Below are 17,767 nucleotides of genomic sequence, written 5' to 3' on the forward strand. Positions count from 1 at the left end.
ATTTTTTTATCACGTGATTAAGGTTTCGTAGCAACCAGTGGCTGCATTTATCAAGGCTGCTGGTCTCCACGATCTATACATGTATATTTAAAAAAAAAAAAAAAAGGATTAGAGTAGAGGAGGCATTACATCTGCTTCAAAATATTGACGATGAGGATGAATTGCTCAGCTGAAACATGTACAGCTGAGTCCGCCTGTGAAAGTCGCGACGTACGTTGTTGGAAGTGTAACGCTCAAAAGTTGTCTTATTCTTATCTTCGGAGGCCGTGGTATGGCGGGTTACAATATAGGTTTGACTTTATGTATTTCTTCAGGCGTCTTCCTTGCCAAAGAGAACCGACACGGCAGGACAGTGTTTTGTTGTATCTCAGACGTGAACAGCAGCGCTCTAATTCACCTCTCTCTCTCGCTCGTATTTCCTTCGCACAGGAAATACGCCGTACCAAACCAAATAAAAAAGGAATAAATACTTAAGCACAATATATATAAATGAATGTATACTCACAAAACAATATTGCAGAATTTTAGAAAAATAATAAATACAAAATAATATGTATGTATTTTATAACAGCACGACAACACGCAGCGCGAGAGCCGCACGGGACAATCTCAGCAGTACACTAACTGTTTGTCATTGATTTATCTGACACCATTTACATTAAGATATACCCACAACAGAATTCTAATAAACAAAATACGTTTATTAGACATTCGAGCAGCGAGTAATAATCTTTTTAGTGTGTGCGCGTGCGTGTGTGTTAGTGTATGCGTGTATGTGTTTGAAAGTGCTGAGGGGCTGTTTGCGTGAGTTGAATCCAATGCTTGTTTTTTCAATTGAAGAGGAATGTCAACGCAAACATATTTTTTTTTTCAGAATATGTTCTATGCAGGCCCCCTAGTTAAAACAAGGCATTCCGATTAATATTTTGTTTGTGCAATATGAGTTAAGTTGTAAAATCCATCCATTTTTGACCATCTCAGGGTCGGCCATTTTATCACTTCTGTCGACTGAAAATGACATCACAGATGCCCTGAGGGCTCAAATAACGACCAATCATGGCTCAGTTTCAGAAAACAGGTGAGCTGTAATCGTTACATGGGCCCTGAGCAACTGTGATATCATTTTCAGTTGAAAGACGTGACAAAATGGCCGCCCCCAGTGATGACTAAAAACAGGTCGATTAACTCTTATTCCACAATCGCAATATTTATCAGAATGCCTTGTTTCAACTAGTAGGCTTGCATGGAGCATATTCTTAAAAAATCATATTTTTGGGTTGACTTTCCTTTAATAAAGTATTTGCATAAGAAAATCAATCCTCTAATTCATGTTATTAAAATTCAAGAAAATGATGTCTCAGAAAAATTTAGGGATTTTTTTACAATAAATAAAATATGCGATTAACTACGAGTTAACTATGAAAAATGCTATTAACTACGATTAAATATTTGAATCGCTTGACAGCACTAATATATATATCAGAGCTGGGCAGTCCATCCCGCGCCGGACCGGTTGGACCCATTTTTGGGGTGAGGGGTGGTGGTTGACAAATTTGAAAAAAGGGCTGGACTAAGCATAGCCGGAAGTGGATTCTAGTCCGGCCCACTAATCGGCCCTCATGCATTTGACGTGGTCGCGAGGCGGCCAAATTTCATCTCAGCCTACTCAGTGAAAGGTTTGTTTGTGGAAAATAAATAAGTAACTTGTTGACTGCGACTTCATACTGTCTGTTGGACCCACGGTTATTATAGTTTTGGATTTTTCATTTTTAATTCAGTTAGTTTTAATTAGTTTTTAGAATAGATTTGTTAGTTATTATTCGTTTTAGTTTTGGGGAAAATGCTTTGTTTTAGTTTTGTTTTTATTAGTTTTAGTTTTAGTTTTGCGGCTAAAGGTGTAGCTTTTTTTTTTTACAGTAACAAGTGTTATTTATTCAAATAAAGATAACATTTGAAAAATGTATTAATTTACTAACAATGTATTTGCTTTTGTCCGAGAGACAATAATAATCAAAATAATCCCAAATGGGGCTCTGTCGTTTTCTCCCAACTTTTGCCATTATAATGTTGTTTTAGTTTTGTTTTATACCCATCAGACCTAATTGTAAATGCGTTACGTCACTTCAGACGTCGAGGTGCCGTACGCCTGTACAACTGTTGTAAAACCGGCAGCGCCGTGTTTTACATTTTAAATGTTCACAAAAGCTTACAAAGACAAAAACGAATGGTATTTTTGCTACAATCATTGTTCGTTTTAGTTAGTCTTGTGAGCAGCTAATATCATTTTAGTTAGTTATCGTTTTTCAAAAAACATTTTCATTTTTATTTTATTTCGTAAACGAAAATGTTTTTTTAATTTTAGTTTTCGTTATTTCGTTCATTTTCGTTTGGGGGGGGGGCATAACAGGGCGGGGGGGAGATAATTTTTATGAATAAGGGTTGGGGGGTCGAGGCCGGAAGGGTACCCAGGTCAAGGGTGGAGGGTCGCGGCCGGACCGGCAAAAAAGGGTCAAGTGCCCAGCTCTGATATATATACATAAAGTGTATTTTCTGCAGGATTATATTTTTAATGTGGGGAGCGAATGCTCTCAAACTAGTTGGCCGAACAAGCTTTCCTGGAGTTATGTTATGAACTACTCACAATATAGCTCAACAGTTTTTGTTGTTCAAGGAATACATTATTTAATTCTATTATTCAAAGTGAATTTAATTATTATTTTAAAATGTTACATTTAAAAATGATTTTACTTGAATTTTTACTATTTGCATTAAATCAAATAACCAATTATCTAAGTGAAAAGAATGATTAAAAAAATAAAAAAATATTGAATAAATACATTTGAATTGACCAATTTCATGTAAAACTAGCTAAATGAAAGCAACAAATATTACAGGACCCTTGATAATATAAATACTCAGTGGGCTGAATAAATGAACGTAGCAGGGCAGCTTGTAACCCATACTTTGCTTACCAATACTAGATACAGTACTGTATTAGAAGGCTATTTGTTTGTATGTTTGACAAAAACGTACCAAACCGAACATTCATGTCTCACCTCAATACAGACATATCCAATGCTCTAAACCGGAGGTCTTCAATCCTGTTCCTGGAGGTCCGCTGTCCTGCCTGTTTTCCATCTCTCCCTGCTGCAACATCGTTATCCAGCTTCTGCAGACCTTGCTGATTATCTGATCCTTTGAATCAGGTGTGTTTCAGCAGGGAGAATTAATAAACAGGAAGGACAGCGGCCCTCGAGGAACAGGATTGAAGACCCCTGCTCTAAACCCTCTTCCAGATCAGGGAATATTGAAACTGTGGCACATGGTGAGTATGTGAGATTATCGTCCCTTCATTTGCAGCAAAAAACAAAACGCCATTCAACAAATAATATTAAATTGCTTTGACTTGAAATTTAAGTGTAGGGATGAAAATCATCTTTGAGCACGATCCAAGAGGAATTGTTACACCTTGCACCCATTTCCCCTACCAAGATTTTATTACCAAGACAATCTTTGACAAGCTTTTTATGCTCTCCAGAGACACGCAATCACATTCAGATAAGGCATGCACACATTTACAGGGAGAGTGGCATAGTTTTATAGGACTTACTAGCTTGATGTTTTGCTCATACTTGAGTTTTGTCCTTTGCTGTAAAGAGAGATGACTTCATAATTTTGGGTGTCAACAGCTACACTATTTTTGTGCTATCTGATCTGATCAAAACAAGGCAGAAGCCATGAAAATGAAAAGGGAAATCGGTTTGTTAGGTGGCGTGGCATTTATTTCAGGCACCATGATTGGATCCGGGATATTCATGTCACCGCAGTTTGTGCTGGCCTACGTAGGAAGTCCTGGAGCAAGTTTGTTGATCTGGGCCCTCTGTGGAGTTGTGTCCATGTTTGCGGCGATGTCCTACACAGAACTCGGAACCATTATTCCTGAGTCTGGCGGCGAATTTATTTACATCCTCCGGATCTATGGGTCATTTCCTGCTTTCTTTGCAGCAATCTCTACCATCGTGGTTGTCAAGCCTTTCGCCGTTGCAGCTGTGGCACTCGGCATTGCAAAGTATGCAACGGCTCCCTTTTACAGCGGATGTGATCCCCCACAGCTGATGGTGAAGTGTGTTGCGGCGGTGGTCATACTGACTGTCGCCATCATAAACGTCTTGAACGTACGCCTTGCTGTCAGAATCCAAGTTATCTTCCTGGCGGTCAAGGTCTTAACATTGACGCTTATTGTAATCGGAGGAATCGTGGCGCTCACACAGAGCCAGAGTGTCATTGTGCAAAACTTGAATGTTGACGATGCTTTTAAGGGCACTCAGTTCTCCTTTAGCACTTTTGGAATGGCTTTTTATCAAGGACTCTGGTCATATTCCGGCTGGTACAATTTAAACTATGTCATTGAGGAACTGAAACAACCCCAGGTGAGACTGTAAAAAAAGCATTTTACATCAAAATCATTATATGTTTATGAATGAAAGCACTGAATAAATGTCAATGTGATATTGTGAATTGTCATATGCAATATACTGTATGTACAATCTAGCTGGTGAATTTGGGTGTTGTGTGTGCATGTTCTGTTGAAGCACCTTTTAATTATTTAGTGGTAGGAGTCTGAGAGACCTTGGCTCAAATTTTTGCCCACTTACGCTGCAAAAGCTCCAGATTTTGTGATACTGTGTGAGCACAGCCTAATTTGGGTCTCCCTATAATATTTTCTGTCTAGCTTCAAATTGGGCCACTTGTAATTATTTAGTGGTAGGAGTCTGAGAGACCTTGGCTCAAATTTTTGCCCACTTACGCTGCAAAAGCTCCAGATTTTGTGATACTGTGTGAGCACAGCCTAATTTGGGTCTCCCTATAATATTTTCTGTCTAGCTTCAAATTGGGCCACTTGTTGTAATAACAACATATTCAAACATTACCCGCACTGCTTTGAAAGTCCCACATAGCCTACTTGTATGACACATACAAATATGAAAGACAACAAAAACCAACAACCTCACTGTAAGAAATAAACAAGTGAAAACAGCACAAAGTGCACAGAAGGGAAAAAACTACTAGTACTACAATAAAATGTGCACAGCAAGAACAAGGTCCAGAATGTTAGGCCGGGCACATTTCTTATATCATATTCAATATCGTCCCACTCACTTGCTTTCAGTCTGATGTGAACAGTGAAAATGCCTCAGCCATTCACCCCCTGTGTGTTGACCTAATATTCAAATTCAAATAATTCAACCCACTTATTTCCTCTTTGTAATCCCTCAGAAAAAAAGTTCTTCCAAAGTCATATCATATTTACTGCAAGCTTAAGTGCAGAGAGGCTCAATTGCATTTTTGTTTGAGGGTTGGACTCCACCAAGGCTGCCCTTTGTCACCGATTCTGTTCATAACTTTGATGGACAAAATTTCTAGGCGCAGCCGAGGCATTGAGGGGGTCCCGGTTTGGTGGCCTCAGTATTGCATTTCTGCTTTTTGCAGACCATGTGGTACTGTTGGCTTCTTTAAGACGCAATCTCCAACTTTCACTGGAGCGGTTCGCAGCCGAGTGTGAAGAGCGGTTGGGATGAAAATCAGCACCTCCGAATCTGAGACCATGGTCCTGAGTCGGAAAAGGGTGGCGTGCCCTCTCCAGGTCGGGGATGGGATTCTGCCCCAAGTGGAGGAGTTCAAGTATCTTGGGGTTTTGTTTGCGAGTGAGGGTAGGATGGAACGGGAGATCGACAGGCGGATCGGTGCAGCGTCTGCTGTGATGCGGACTCTGTATCGGTCTGTCGTGGTGAAGAAGAAGCTGAGCCGAAATGCGAAGCTCTCGATTTACTGGTCGATCTATGTTCCTACCCTCACCTATGGTCATGAGCTGTGCGTCGTGGGCCGAAAGAACAAGATCTCGGATACAAGCGGCTGAAATGCGTTTCCTCTGCAGGGTGTCAGAATCGAGCCGTTGCTCCTCCAACATTGAGAGGTGCCAGCTGAGGTGGCTCGGGCATCTGATTAGGATGCCTCATGGACACCTCCCTGATGAGGTGTTCCGGGCATGTCCCACCGGCAGGAGCCCTGAGGACGACCCAGGACACGGTGGAGAGACTATGTCTCCCGGCTGGCCTGGGAACGCCTTGGGATCCTTCCGGAAGAGCTGGAAGATGTGGCTGGGGGGAGGGAAGTCTGGGCGTCCCTGCTGAAGCTGCTGCCTCGGCGACCCGACCTCAGATAAGCGGCAGATAATGGATGTATGTCACACTGTTAACATATACGGAATGTGACTTGGCATTAGGTGTTAAATCCCGGCTGACTTTGGCCACCCTATTCTGGTTAACAACCATTCACAGGGCCTATACAGTGTGGACAAAACACTATTTAGATTCACATTCACACCTATGAGAATTTAGAGTCTTCAATTAACGTAAGAAGCAGGGAACATAGCACGACTGAGCCAAGATTCAAACACCAAATGCTAGAAGTGTGAAGCAGATGTGCTAACCACTCGGCCCGTTAAAATTAATCAGAGGATGAATAGGGTTAGGGTTGCATTGATGTTAAGAAAAATACGTGTGAAAGTGTGGGATAAAGTTAAGATGTTGAATGATCCACTTTTGCCAATGTCTCAATGAAACAACACACATGAAATCACAATTCAATAGATTCACTCCGTTCCTTCATTTATTTCAGGTGAATCTTCCGAGAGCAGTAGTGATTGCCATCTCGCTGGTGACCGGCTTGTATCTGCTGGTGAACGTCAGCTACCTGACAGTAATGACGCCCAAAGAGCTCATTTCATCCAGTGCAGTGGCCGTCACATGGGGGTAAGTAGCAGCACCTGACAAGATGTCACCATTTCAGCACTTAAGTCAATAAGTTTACTTGGGGTTCCGACCATTTGTTAAGGAATCCTTGTGGAAATGATATGGGGTGGAAATAAGTGGAGGAAACTTCGCAATGAACCTGAAACTTCTCCGCCCACAGGAACAAGGTGTTAGGATCCTGGGGGTGGATCATGTCATTAGCTGCAGCTTTGTCAACTTTTGGGACACTAAACGGCTCCTTCTTCAGTAGTGGTCGCATGTGCTTTGTTGCTGCACGTGAAGGACACATGGTGAGGAGACTCTTGCTGTCTTAAAATTAAGAGACATATTTTCCTTTTTTCTCCACAATTAAAAACAGTTCCCGAGTGTCTTGGCACAGTGGTTCTCAAATGGGGGTACTCGTACCCCGAGGGTACTTGAAGGCACTTCAGAGGGTACTTGAGATTTGAAAACATATTTAAAAAGCAGCATCAATGCAAAACGAGGTTGATCATAGCAGTTGCCTCCCTGCCACCAAAAATGACAAAGATCCTCAGCAAAGTCCAAGCGTTCACTAAAATGTCTAACTAAATGCAAAAAGTCTCAATTCTCAAATCAGTCACTTTTTCAAGCAGAGCTGTTTTTATTCAAAATGAAGTTAATGGTTTCTTTTTCAGAACAGATGCTATATGAGGACACTATGTTGGTAATTATTATATGCACAAAGCTTTATTTAAAGTTATTTTTTCTTTCTTTTTTTTAGTTCGATCTTTTTATTGCCAAATTGTTCTAGAGATACGACTACACTGAATGATTGCATAGCGCTCTGTTTTAAGTCTTTTTTTTTTTTCATCCAAAAATGGTTTGCGCTGGTTCGGGGATACATCAACTGAAAACAATACTTGTGAGGGGATACATCAATGAAAAAAGGTTGAGAACCACTGTCTTAGCATTCATGCTTCCTGCTGCATAGAGTGTAGACGAGCCTGCTGCTTCATCCTGCTTTTGCCTACATTCTTTCTGCTCATTAGCACATTTTTTTTTCTTCTCTACATGGATTTTCCTGGATACTTTTTATATCGGTGGGACTGTATTTTTTTTTTCTTTTTTAGATACTGTCGGCTGTGGCCATTTTCTCAACATTTTTCGTTAACGCCTCACAACAACATCTTCACGGCCTGCTAATTAGCACAAAATAGCTATTAGCAACAAGGCAAGAAGGAAGATGTCGTATCCGCTTTGATGAATACCACAAATTCCTACAAAAGATGGCAGTGCTGGAGACGAAAATACACCACCTTGAAGTGTTTGTGGAGATAAATGGACAATCGGGGAATGGCACCACATGACCGGGGTCTTAAAACAGTGGACCTCAGCATGCTAACAGACAACACGCTAGCACTGCAAGCCTTTCCTGGAATCTGGTGGGAGCTAAACCAAAAGAGAGAGGAGACCATGGCCGACAGCCAGACCTGAACGTCAACAAATGAATGAGGAATTGGTTTGTGCGGAAGGTGTCCTCAACACAGAGAAAGGAGCAGCCATTGACTTTGACTCCATCAAGCAGATGGGAATCAACATTTGGACTGCAAAAACAGAACACCAACTGAAAAACAGGTTTGAGTTACTAGAACTATAGTGTAAAACACTTTTTCAGCAGGAAGAACATGAAGGTTCTGTATTTTACTAATGACATAGTGTCCGATATTTATGAAAAAGTCAAGACGACGCTACTAAGATACTACTGAGCATCTGACGATCAAATCTATTATCATTCACACAGGCAGGAGCTTTTGTGTTGAAACAGCAGTCAAGAGGTACTGAAACTGGATTTAGTTAGCCTACAAAAAAAGGCCATCGCTGAATGCTGATGTATTTTTAAGTACGGTTCCAAAAACATAGACAAGAATATGCTCAACAACTGATAAAACGTCACTGATATAAGTCCAAATGAAAAACAGTCACACAGTGAACCTCATACTTCACCCAAAAAGATGACGTCTTCTCGTGCCCACAGGCGCCCCAACATCATCCACTCCTGGATTTATCTCTGGCTTCAACCAAACAAATGGAATCTTAAACATCACCACAAAAATCAGCCAAAATCGAAATCAGCCACCACTGGGCTTAAACCCCAACACAACACCCATTGTCTTCAAATGACTCTGCCAGACTTTATTGACAAGATGAACAATCTTGTCAATCTTGGAATTCAACTCAGACCACTTCCATTGCCCTTTTTCTCACACCTTATCTTTCTCATCATTCAACCAATGCGCATCTCAAGACTCTCCAAACAGCCATCCACCAATCGCCCGGCCCCACCGATCTTAAGACTCACCAAACAACTATCTACATGCAGAGTGCCAACCTCCCTCTTCGTCCACGAAGAAACTTAGGCTGTGTTCAGACTGCAGGCATATCTGATTCAAATCAGATTCTTCCTCAAATCCAATTTTTAGGGTAGACTGTCCACACAATTTTTAGCAAGTGTCCAAATCGGATTTGGCCCTGCTCAGACTGGGCCACATCTTTGACCCATCTGACAGGTTGCTGTAGCAACAACATCAGAATCGAGGCGTCCTCCAGCACACGCAGTGTTTGACGTCATATAGTTGCGACAGCGGCAACACACAAAATACTTTCATGAATGAACTTGGACCCCAGTCACGTCGGAAGAAGACTGAAAAAAAAGGAAGCCTTCTTGGGATTGGCCTGATTTTTTAGCTTGCAAGAAGAGCAGTGTTCCTTGCTTCTTTTCTCTCTTTTCTGCTTCTTCTCATCCCTGAAACACAGCTGGACCTGCGCTGGGTCCTCCCACTTTTTCCCAAATATTTTTTAAGTTAATATAAAAAAAACACAAGCTTTTGGGGGCTATATGGAGGTCCACAAACCAGTCAGTCACGCACATTCTGCCAACAGAAAGTACTCACGTGCCCATTGCTTACAAACATGATGAAAAGGTCTATACAAGCCACTAAACGGTCAATTATCTCTAAAGGCCTAGATAGACCAAAAAGACGTTGGCCAACAGTGAGAGACGCTTACCCCCTGTGGCGTCCGGCCGGCTGTCGGCACGTCACGCTGGAGGAATACACCGCAACGACAGACAGCGACGCTGACCATTAAAGTACCTTCTGCGCATGCATAAGATGTAATACCCTTCCATATCATCGGCGGCGGTAGTCACTATTTGTCATTGTTAGAAAAATCCAACCGGAAAGCGGTTGGCCGGGGGCAGATTATAACAACGTAAACAATGCATTCGGCTATAGTCTTCGCTCACGATGAACTCCAACGCGAAGTAAACCATCACGTTCTTGACACGGTATTGTGAAATACGGTACATTGTCAACCCTCGCTCTTGTACTTGTAAGAAGATTAAGCCCGCGGAGGTGTGCTCACTAGTTTTCCGCATTTGTCACTTCCCGTTGGTGCCCCGCGCGCTGATTTGCTAGCTAACAGCCAATCAAAGTGACCAAATGTCACGACTGGCGACACTGACTCAACATACGTAACCCCCCCCGAAGACGCTTACAGACGGGTTACGACACTACGATGGTGGCCACTACACCAAACAGACGGCGCTTAAAGACGCCACGACGCTTCACGACCTCCGACGTCGGTTAGGTTTATCAGGGCCTGAATGTGTTCTCTTTGCAAATAATGTTGTTGCTCTGCTGTCACAGTTGTGACTTGTGACGGAATAACGTATCGTGTGTGTTTTCTAGCCGGAAGTTCTTTCCATGGCTCACGTGCACAGATTGACTCCATCTCCTGCACTCATTTTCACCACTGTTGTCTCCTTGCTGGTGCTCATCCCCGGAGACTTTCAAAGTATTGTCAACTTCTCCAGGTGAACAGAGGTTCCGAATTTCCATTGAAACTCTTAAAAACAAGCACATGGTACCTTTTTTTGTTGACCTAAAATCAATCTTTCATCTGTTTGCAAGTTTCCCAGCCTGGTTTTTCTATTCCATCACATTGTCTGGCCTCCTCTACCTCAAGATTAAGAAGCCAGAGCTGCCAAGGCCATACAGGGTTAGTGCTACTCATGTAAGCTATAACCTACAATTCCAATGAAGTTGAAACATGTATGAAATGTAAATAAGAACAGAATATGATGATTTGCAAATCCTTTTCAACTTATGATGATTGGATATAAACATAGCATCCCCGAAAGGCTCAGTTGCAAGGTTAGGGCGAAATTCACCACTTTGTAAATAGCAAATCCTACAGTTTGGGAATGTTTCTGAATGTGAAATTGCAAGGAATTTAGGGATTTCATCTTCTACGGTTCATATCATCATCAAAAGATTCAGAGAATCTGGAGATATCTCTGCGCCTAAGTGGCAAGGCCGAAAACCAACATTGAATAACCGTGACCTTCAATCCCTCTGGCAGCACTGCATTAAAACCGGCATAATTGTGTTAAGGATATTGCCAGGGGGGCTCAGGAACATTACGGAAAACCATTGTCAGATAAAGTTCGCCGCTACATCTACAAATGCAAGTTGAAACCACCGCTCACAGTGAAAGCCATAGTTAGCCCAAAACATTGCTGGCTTCTCTGGGCCCAAGCTTATTTGAGAGGGACTGTGGCTAATTGGGAAAGTGTGCTGTGGTCTGATGAGTCCACATTTTAAAGTGTTCTGGGAAATCATGGACATCTTGTCCTCAGGCCAAAGGGGAAAAGGACCATCCGGATTGTTACTAGTACAAAGTTAACAAGGCGGGCATCTGTGAGCCACATTCTATACGTGTTACGACAGTGTGGTTTCATAAAAGAGTACGAGAGTGGTTTGCCAATAGTTCAGACCTGTTTTTCCCATTGGAAATGTGTGGTGCATTATGAAGTGCTAAAAACAACAACAGTTGACCAACTGAAGTTGTATCTTGAAGACCTACAGTGAAGTAATTTCAGAAAATGACTAATGGAAATCTACGGTAAGTAATAAACATTTTATAAAAAAATGAAGCATGAAAAAAATCATTTCAATTTCATATATTCGACAAACTAACTGTTTTTCAAAAGTGAGAGCCTGGCGAGCTCGAAACCTGAAGTGTGACGTCATTAGATGAATGACCATAGCAGCGCTCGATGTGGAAAGTGTACAAAGCCACTCCGAAACGGAGTCAGAAAGCGATATTTCGAACTTATCTGAGGGGATCCCTGTGTTTGAAAAGCTGGAGGAAGAGGAGATTGTTGGCATAATGCATGTTGGCAAGTACAGTACATGTACGAGCCAGATGCTGCAGGATGATGAAAATGTTGTGCCCGAACGACCGGACATGGAGTGGAAACGAGACCCACGGACATTGCCAGAATGGTAAGCTAAATAGGCAACGATTATTAGCCTGGCATTATTGTTTGAAATTCGATGATGTGCCGTGCTGTAAATTTCACACTATGAGATTAACTATTCCACACGAGTGACCGGCGACTTGATCGCTTCAAATGACGTCACTCGCCCAAGATTAACAGAGATTGCCGAACGTTTGCATTTTTGTTGTTAAGCACGTTGCTATGGGTCTAATTATGAATCTGGGTGGGTTGTCTCATAAAGATTAACGAAAGTATGCTTAAAATAGCTTTAGCCGTTAGTATTACTCAAAAGATGCTGGACCAAGTTTACTTCACACTTAGTCATTAAGCAAGAATGGGAAAGAAATACACCTACACAGTAGGGCTGCACGATATTGGAAAAACACGCGATATGCCATGTGGTTGTTGAATATAACGATATCGATATTATTGCGATATTTCACATATACCTAATGAAATTACATTTTTATTATATAATGAAAGAATTTATTTTTTTCATGCAGCAAAACAAGATAGCTCAATGTAGTCTTAGCTAATTAATAGCAATTACCCTTGATAATGTTTAACTATTGGATGGCGATGCTCATTTAAGTTTGCCTTTGACTCGTCAAATTAAGATAAAGGCATGAAATTCCAGAAGAAATTATTGCATGTCTTTGCAATATGCATATTGCATGGGACAATATCAATGTTTTTTCGATATATTGTGCAGCCCTGCTACATATCTTCAATAGTTAGTGCCCTCAGATCCCAAACAGTTATTGAGTGTTGTCAAAAGGAAAGGTGATGTAACAGTGGTAAAAATTCCCCGTCCCAGCTTTTTTGGAATGTGTTGCAGGCATCAAATACATGACACAAATGAGTGACTATTTGCAAATAATAATAAGTTTATCAGTTTGAACATTAATTATCTTGATTTTTAGGTATATTCAATTGAATGTACCGTCGGTTCAAAAGGGATTTCTTAAATCATTGTATAGCTTTTATTTACGTTTTACACAACATGCCAAATTCATTGGAATTGGGGTTTGTAAAATAAAACCTTCTACAACATAAAACACAAATGGATGACTCTCAGCATCTGAGCTCTTTCCCCTTTTCCTTCAGGTTCCCTTTATACTACCCATACTGGTCCTCATCGCAGCAGTATTCCTCGTGCTTGCCCCCATCATTGACGATCCTCAGATCGAATACCTCTATGTGACTTTGCTTATCTTAAGTGGGGTCATCGCCTACATACCTTTCATTCATTACAAGCTATGTCCAAACCTGTTAACCAAGTTGACCATATTCCTGCAGCTGTTTTTACAGGTCGCCCCAGCAGAGAAAAATCTGTGATGTGTACGGAAAGATTTTGTTTGTTTTTTCTGCCGTTTACAGGCAATTTTGAGCCCAATCAAACATCAGTTATTACCTTAAAGCGTAAGTCAACCCAAGCATATTTTTTTCAAGAATATGTTCCCAGCAGGCCCACTAGTTGAAACACAGCATTCTGATTAATTTTGTGTTTGTGGAATATAAGTTAAGTAGTAAAATGCACTTGTTTTTAGCCATCTCTGTGGGTGGCCATTTTCATCCAACCCCGGGGCTTTGCCACCGAGGAGCTTTTTAACCACCTCGGTCACTTCAACCCCAGAGATAGGAGAGCCAACCTCTGAGTCTCCAGGCTCTCCTTCCTCAATGGAATGGCGTGTCGGTGGAATTGAGGAGGTCTTCGAAGTATTCTCCCCACCGACCCACAACATCCCGAGTCGAGGTCAGCAGCACCCCATCTCCACTATACACAGTGTTAATGGTGCACTGCTTTTCCCTCCTGAGATACCGGATGGTGGACCAGAATTTCCTCTAAGCCGTCCGGAAGTCATTTTCCATGGCCTCGGACTCCTCCCACGCCCGAGTTTTTGCCTCAGCAACCGCCGAAGCTGCATTCCGCTTGGCCAGCCAGTATACGTCAGCTGCCTCTGGTGTCCCACAGGCCAAAAAGTCCAGATAGGGCTCCTTCTTCTGATTGACAGCATCCCTTACCGTCGGTATCCACCATCTGGTTCGGGGATTGCCGCAATGACAGGCAGCGGCCACCCTACGGCCACAGCTCCGATCGGCCGCCTCAACAATGGCGGTACGAAACATGGAATTTCAACTGAAGAGGTACAACAGGGCTATGTGCTTGAAAGATGGTACATGTTGTTTAATCAGACTTGCTTGATTTTAAATAAACACGTTCAAATCAATTTTCTGCATTTTGTTCATGTGCCAAACTATGTTGTGTTTTAGTCGAGGCTCTTACTAAATCAGATAAGCCAGTATTTAAAAAGTCACAAATCAATGTAAAAAGTACATCATATATGATATTAAACAACAGAAATCATTACAGCTTTCTGGACGGAAATGATTAAAAACAAAATGTGTTATTGTTGAAACGGATGATTCTATGATATAACACCAATGCCAAACCCTAATCAGAGGGACAAAAACCTGGATCAATAAAGTCAAGTCAAATGTTTCTAACTCTTTTCGTGTGTTTTTAATGTAAATAAAAATGATAGTTGAGCACTGTACAATTGTTTACCTGTAAACCTCAGCACTATGATCTTGAATCTACATTTTTTTCAATTTTCTCATTTATACGTGAATGTTGTTTCCGCGTTACAGACATCGCATTAACGTGAAAATTTAAATTTTTTACCAAAATTAATAGTTAATGCTATGTCTGTAACGCGGAAACAACATTCACGTAAAAATAAGAGAATTGAAAAAAATGGAGATAAGTGTTTATCACAGGACAGCGACAATATGGTCATATAAATTTAATTCTTAGTATTAATGTACTTATAGACTTACATTTTTCTGTATACTTCACAGAAGGAACACATATACTTGAAGCTTCCATATAAGTTTATCTTAGACTTTGGTGTATACTTTTCAATACAAGCCAAGTATACTTAAGCATATTTCTGTGAAGTTTAGAAAATGAAGTATTTAAAAAGTACACTTCAAGTATACCGCCTCCATTTCAGTATAAAAAAAGTTTACTTATGGTATACTTCGAGAAACTACTTTTTGCATAGGGGGTCCAATCAGACTACAGTGTCCCCTGCCTCCCTTGGACGAGGGCAAAACTCTGTCGGGGATGGGTGTTGAAACTCCTTCCGACGAGATTCTGCCAGACGGTCTCAGCAAACCCTCACAACACGTTTGGGTCTGCGGGTCGAACGGGCATCTTCCCCCACCACGGATCAGTCATTGTATCAAAATTGTTAACAACGTGTGTGTGCGTGAGAGAGGGGATTGAAGCTAACTACTGCGTTTTACCTTTCACTCGTTAGAGACACCGGCCAGGTGGAAAGGTTTGAAAAACTTTATGAAACTAACAAATCTAACTTCCCTCCCAGGATGAAAGTGATCTAGCTTTGCAGCATGTCCGCCTCACAGTTCTTGTGCTTTGAATTGAATTGCTGGTGCACATGCTTCCTCGGCATTCGAAAACCATACATACTGAACATCCATAGGAGAAAAAAGACCAGACAAATATACATAAATATATATCATATTGACTGCTGTCTTTTTTAACATATTTGGTACTGGAGCAAGTAATTTTGTTATATTAATATCATGGAACTTGGATTACGTTACTAACTACACTTTTTAAACAGTGAAGTCACCCTCCCAACCCTGATTATATCATGGATATACAGTGCCAGTGCCGCTCACTACAACTTGGTTAAGGATGGTGGCCCTGTCCTAATGTCAGACCATGTGTCCAGCTCTTGATGTCACTGTTGTGCCATTATTTCTCCACTTGATGATGACGGTGTTCACTCTGTCAATCCAAACATATTTTTTTCAAGAATATGTTCCCAGCAGGCCCACTAGTTGAAACACTGCATTCTGATTAATTTTGCGTTTGTGGAATATGTTACGCAGCAAAATGCACTTGCTTTTAGCCATCTCTGCAGGCGGCCATTTTGTCTACTGTCGACTGAAAATGACATCACAACTGCTCACAACGACCAATCAAGGCTGACCTGTTTTCTGAATCTGAGCCGTGATTGGTCGTTGTGAGCAGTTTTGATGTCATTTTCAGTCGACAGAAGACAAAATGGCTGCCCCCGGAGATGGCTAAAAACGAGTGGATTAACACTTATTCCAGAAACGCAATATTTATCAGAATTCCCTGTTTCAACTAGTGGGCTTGCATAGAACATATTCTTGAAAAAATATGTTTGCGTTGACTTCCACTTTAATGCCTTAGAAATTCTTCTGTACCCTTTTGGACAATTCTGAGCACAGCCTTTATTTAAATTGAGTTGTACAGGTTATAGGTCACATTAATTGTGGAAAAAGATTTTACATTATGTTGATCTCATTTTTATTAATCACAAAAACTTGACCTTTGGACAGGGATGTGTAGAGTTTTTATTTACGATACAAGGTATGTGACATTTTGATCTGCACTCCACATTTCTGAATAGCTATCATTGTAATTGACACATTTTATGACATTTATTTTGTTCATCAACTTCAGTATTCTATTGCTGTCTTTAAAGTTTCTTTAATGGGGGTATATTATGGAAACTTGACTTTTGACTTGCTTGTACATTGGACCCCGCATGCTTGCAGTTTGGCACCCACGGATTCAACTGTTTGTGTTTTGGTTTTTTGGGGGGTCCCCATTCCCCCAGTTTTTCATGTAAAACACATATTGGAGGTTTATCTGTCTTTTTTTTTGTGATAATTGTTGTGGTTTATATTGGTGACTAGCAAGGGTTTGCTGTACAGTAGTTGGGTCTCTGGAGGGTCTGCCCACCCATTACGTGTGAAATTAAACAACCAAGCACTCTATCATATTGCGGGCGTTGGAGGTCTCCTGCAAAGTGATGATTTTGGAGATACAAGGACTCCGCCTGACACCAGCGATATGTACGTGCCTTTTTCTGAAAATGTGTCTGTGATCAAGCCATTCTGTTTATGTACCACTGTGATGCAACAGGTTGGCTAATTTACGTAGCAACACTTTTCACCAATCTGATCAGCTCTATTGAATAGACCAACAATTTGCATTTTATGCAAATTTTGTGATCAGCTGTAATGTCTTAATTCACAGGTTTTTATTCACATCTTGGAAAAAAATAAGTACGTATTTTTAATCTGCTCATATTTCTCTAACAGAAACTTGCTAGTCCTAACACCTTAGCTCCGTCCTCAGTCATTCTGATAATGAGAGCGCATTGACCCCGTAAAAAGGGCGGGTGAACTGCGGCTCATTTGTATGAGACAGAACCGCACCCCAGAACAAAGTCATTTTAAGTGGAGTGTTACAAGTGTACGACAAATCCTCATCCTGACAGCTGCCTTTAAATTATGAAGCTCCTTCAAAGGGGAAATCAACCCAAACATATTTGTTTCAAGAATCTGTTCTATGCAAGCCCACTAGTTGAAACAAGGCATTCTGATAAATATTGCGTTTGTGGAATAAGAGTTAATCCACTCCTTTTTAGCTATCTTTGGGGGCGGCCATTTTGTCACTTCTGTCGACTGAAAATGACATCACAACTAACCAGGGCTCAGGTAACGACCAATCACGGCTCAGCTTTAGAAAACAGGCGAGCTGTGATTGGTCGTTCCCTGAGCCCTGGGTATTTGTGATGTC

The 17,767-nt window shown here is 41.2% G+C and overlaps 1 protein-coding gene across 1 annotated transcript; it reads left to right on the top strand.

Moving 5' to 3' along the window:
- The first annotated feature begins 3,725 nt into the window (after nt 1-3,725).
- On the top strand, nt 3,726-13,987 carry LOC147137829 (b(0,+)-type amino acid transporter 1-like). Its single transcript, XM_086049849.1, has 6 exons — nt 3,726-4,430; nt 6,679-6,812; nt 6,973-7,102; nt 10,523-10,647; nt 10,745-10,832; nt 13,225-13,987. Exons 1-6 carry the CDS (start codon nt 3,738-3,740, stop codon nt 13,453-13,455), a joined length of 1,401 nt encoding a protein of 466 aa, XP_085905975.1. The 5' UTR covers nt 3,726-3,737; the 3' UTR covers nt 13,456-13,987.
- The last annotated feature ends 3,780 nt before the right edge of the window (nt 13,988-17,767 follow it).

The sequence above is a fragment of the Filicampus tigris genome, chromosome 13, assembly GCF_054856515.1.
Source record: "Filicampus tigris isolate MCC_2025a chromosome 13, RoL_Ftig_1.0, whole genome shotgun sequence".
Lineage (NCBI taxonomy): Eukaryota > Metazoa > Chordata > Actinopteri > Syngnathiformes > Syngnathidae > Filicampus > Filicampus tigris.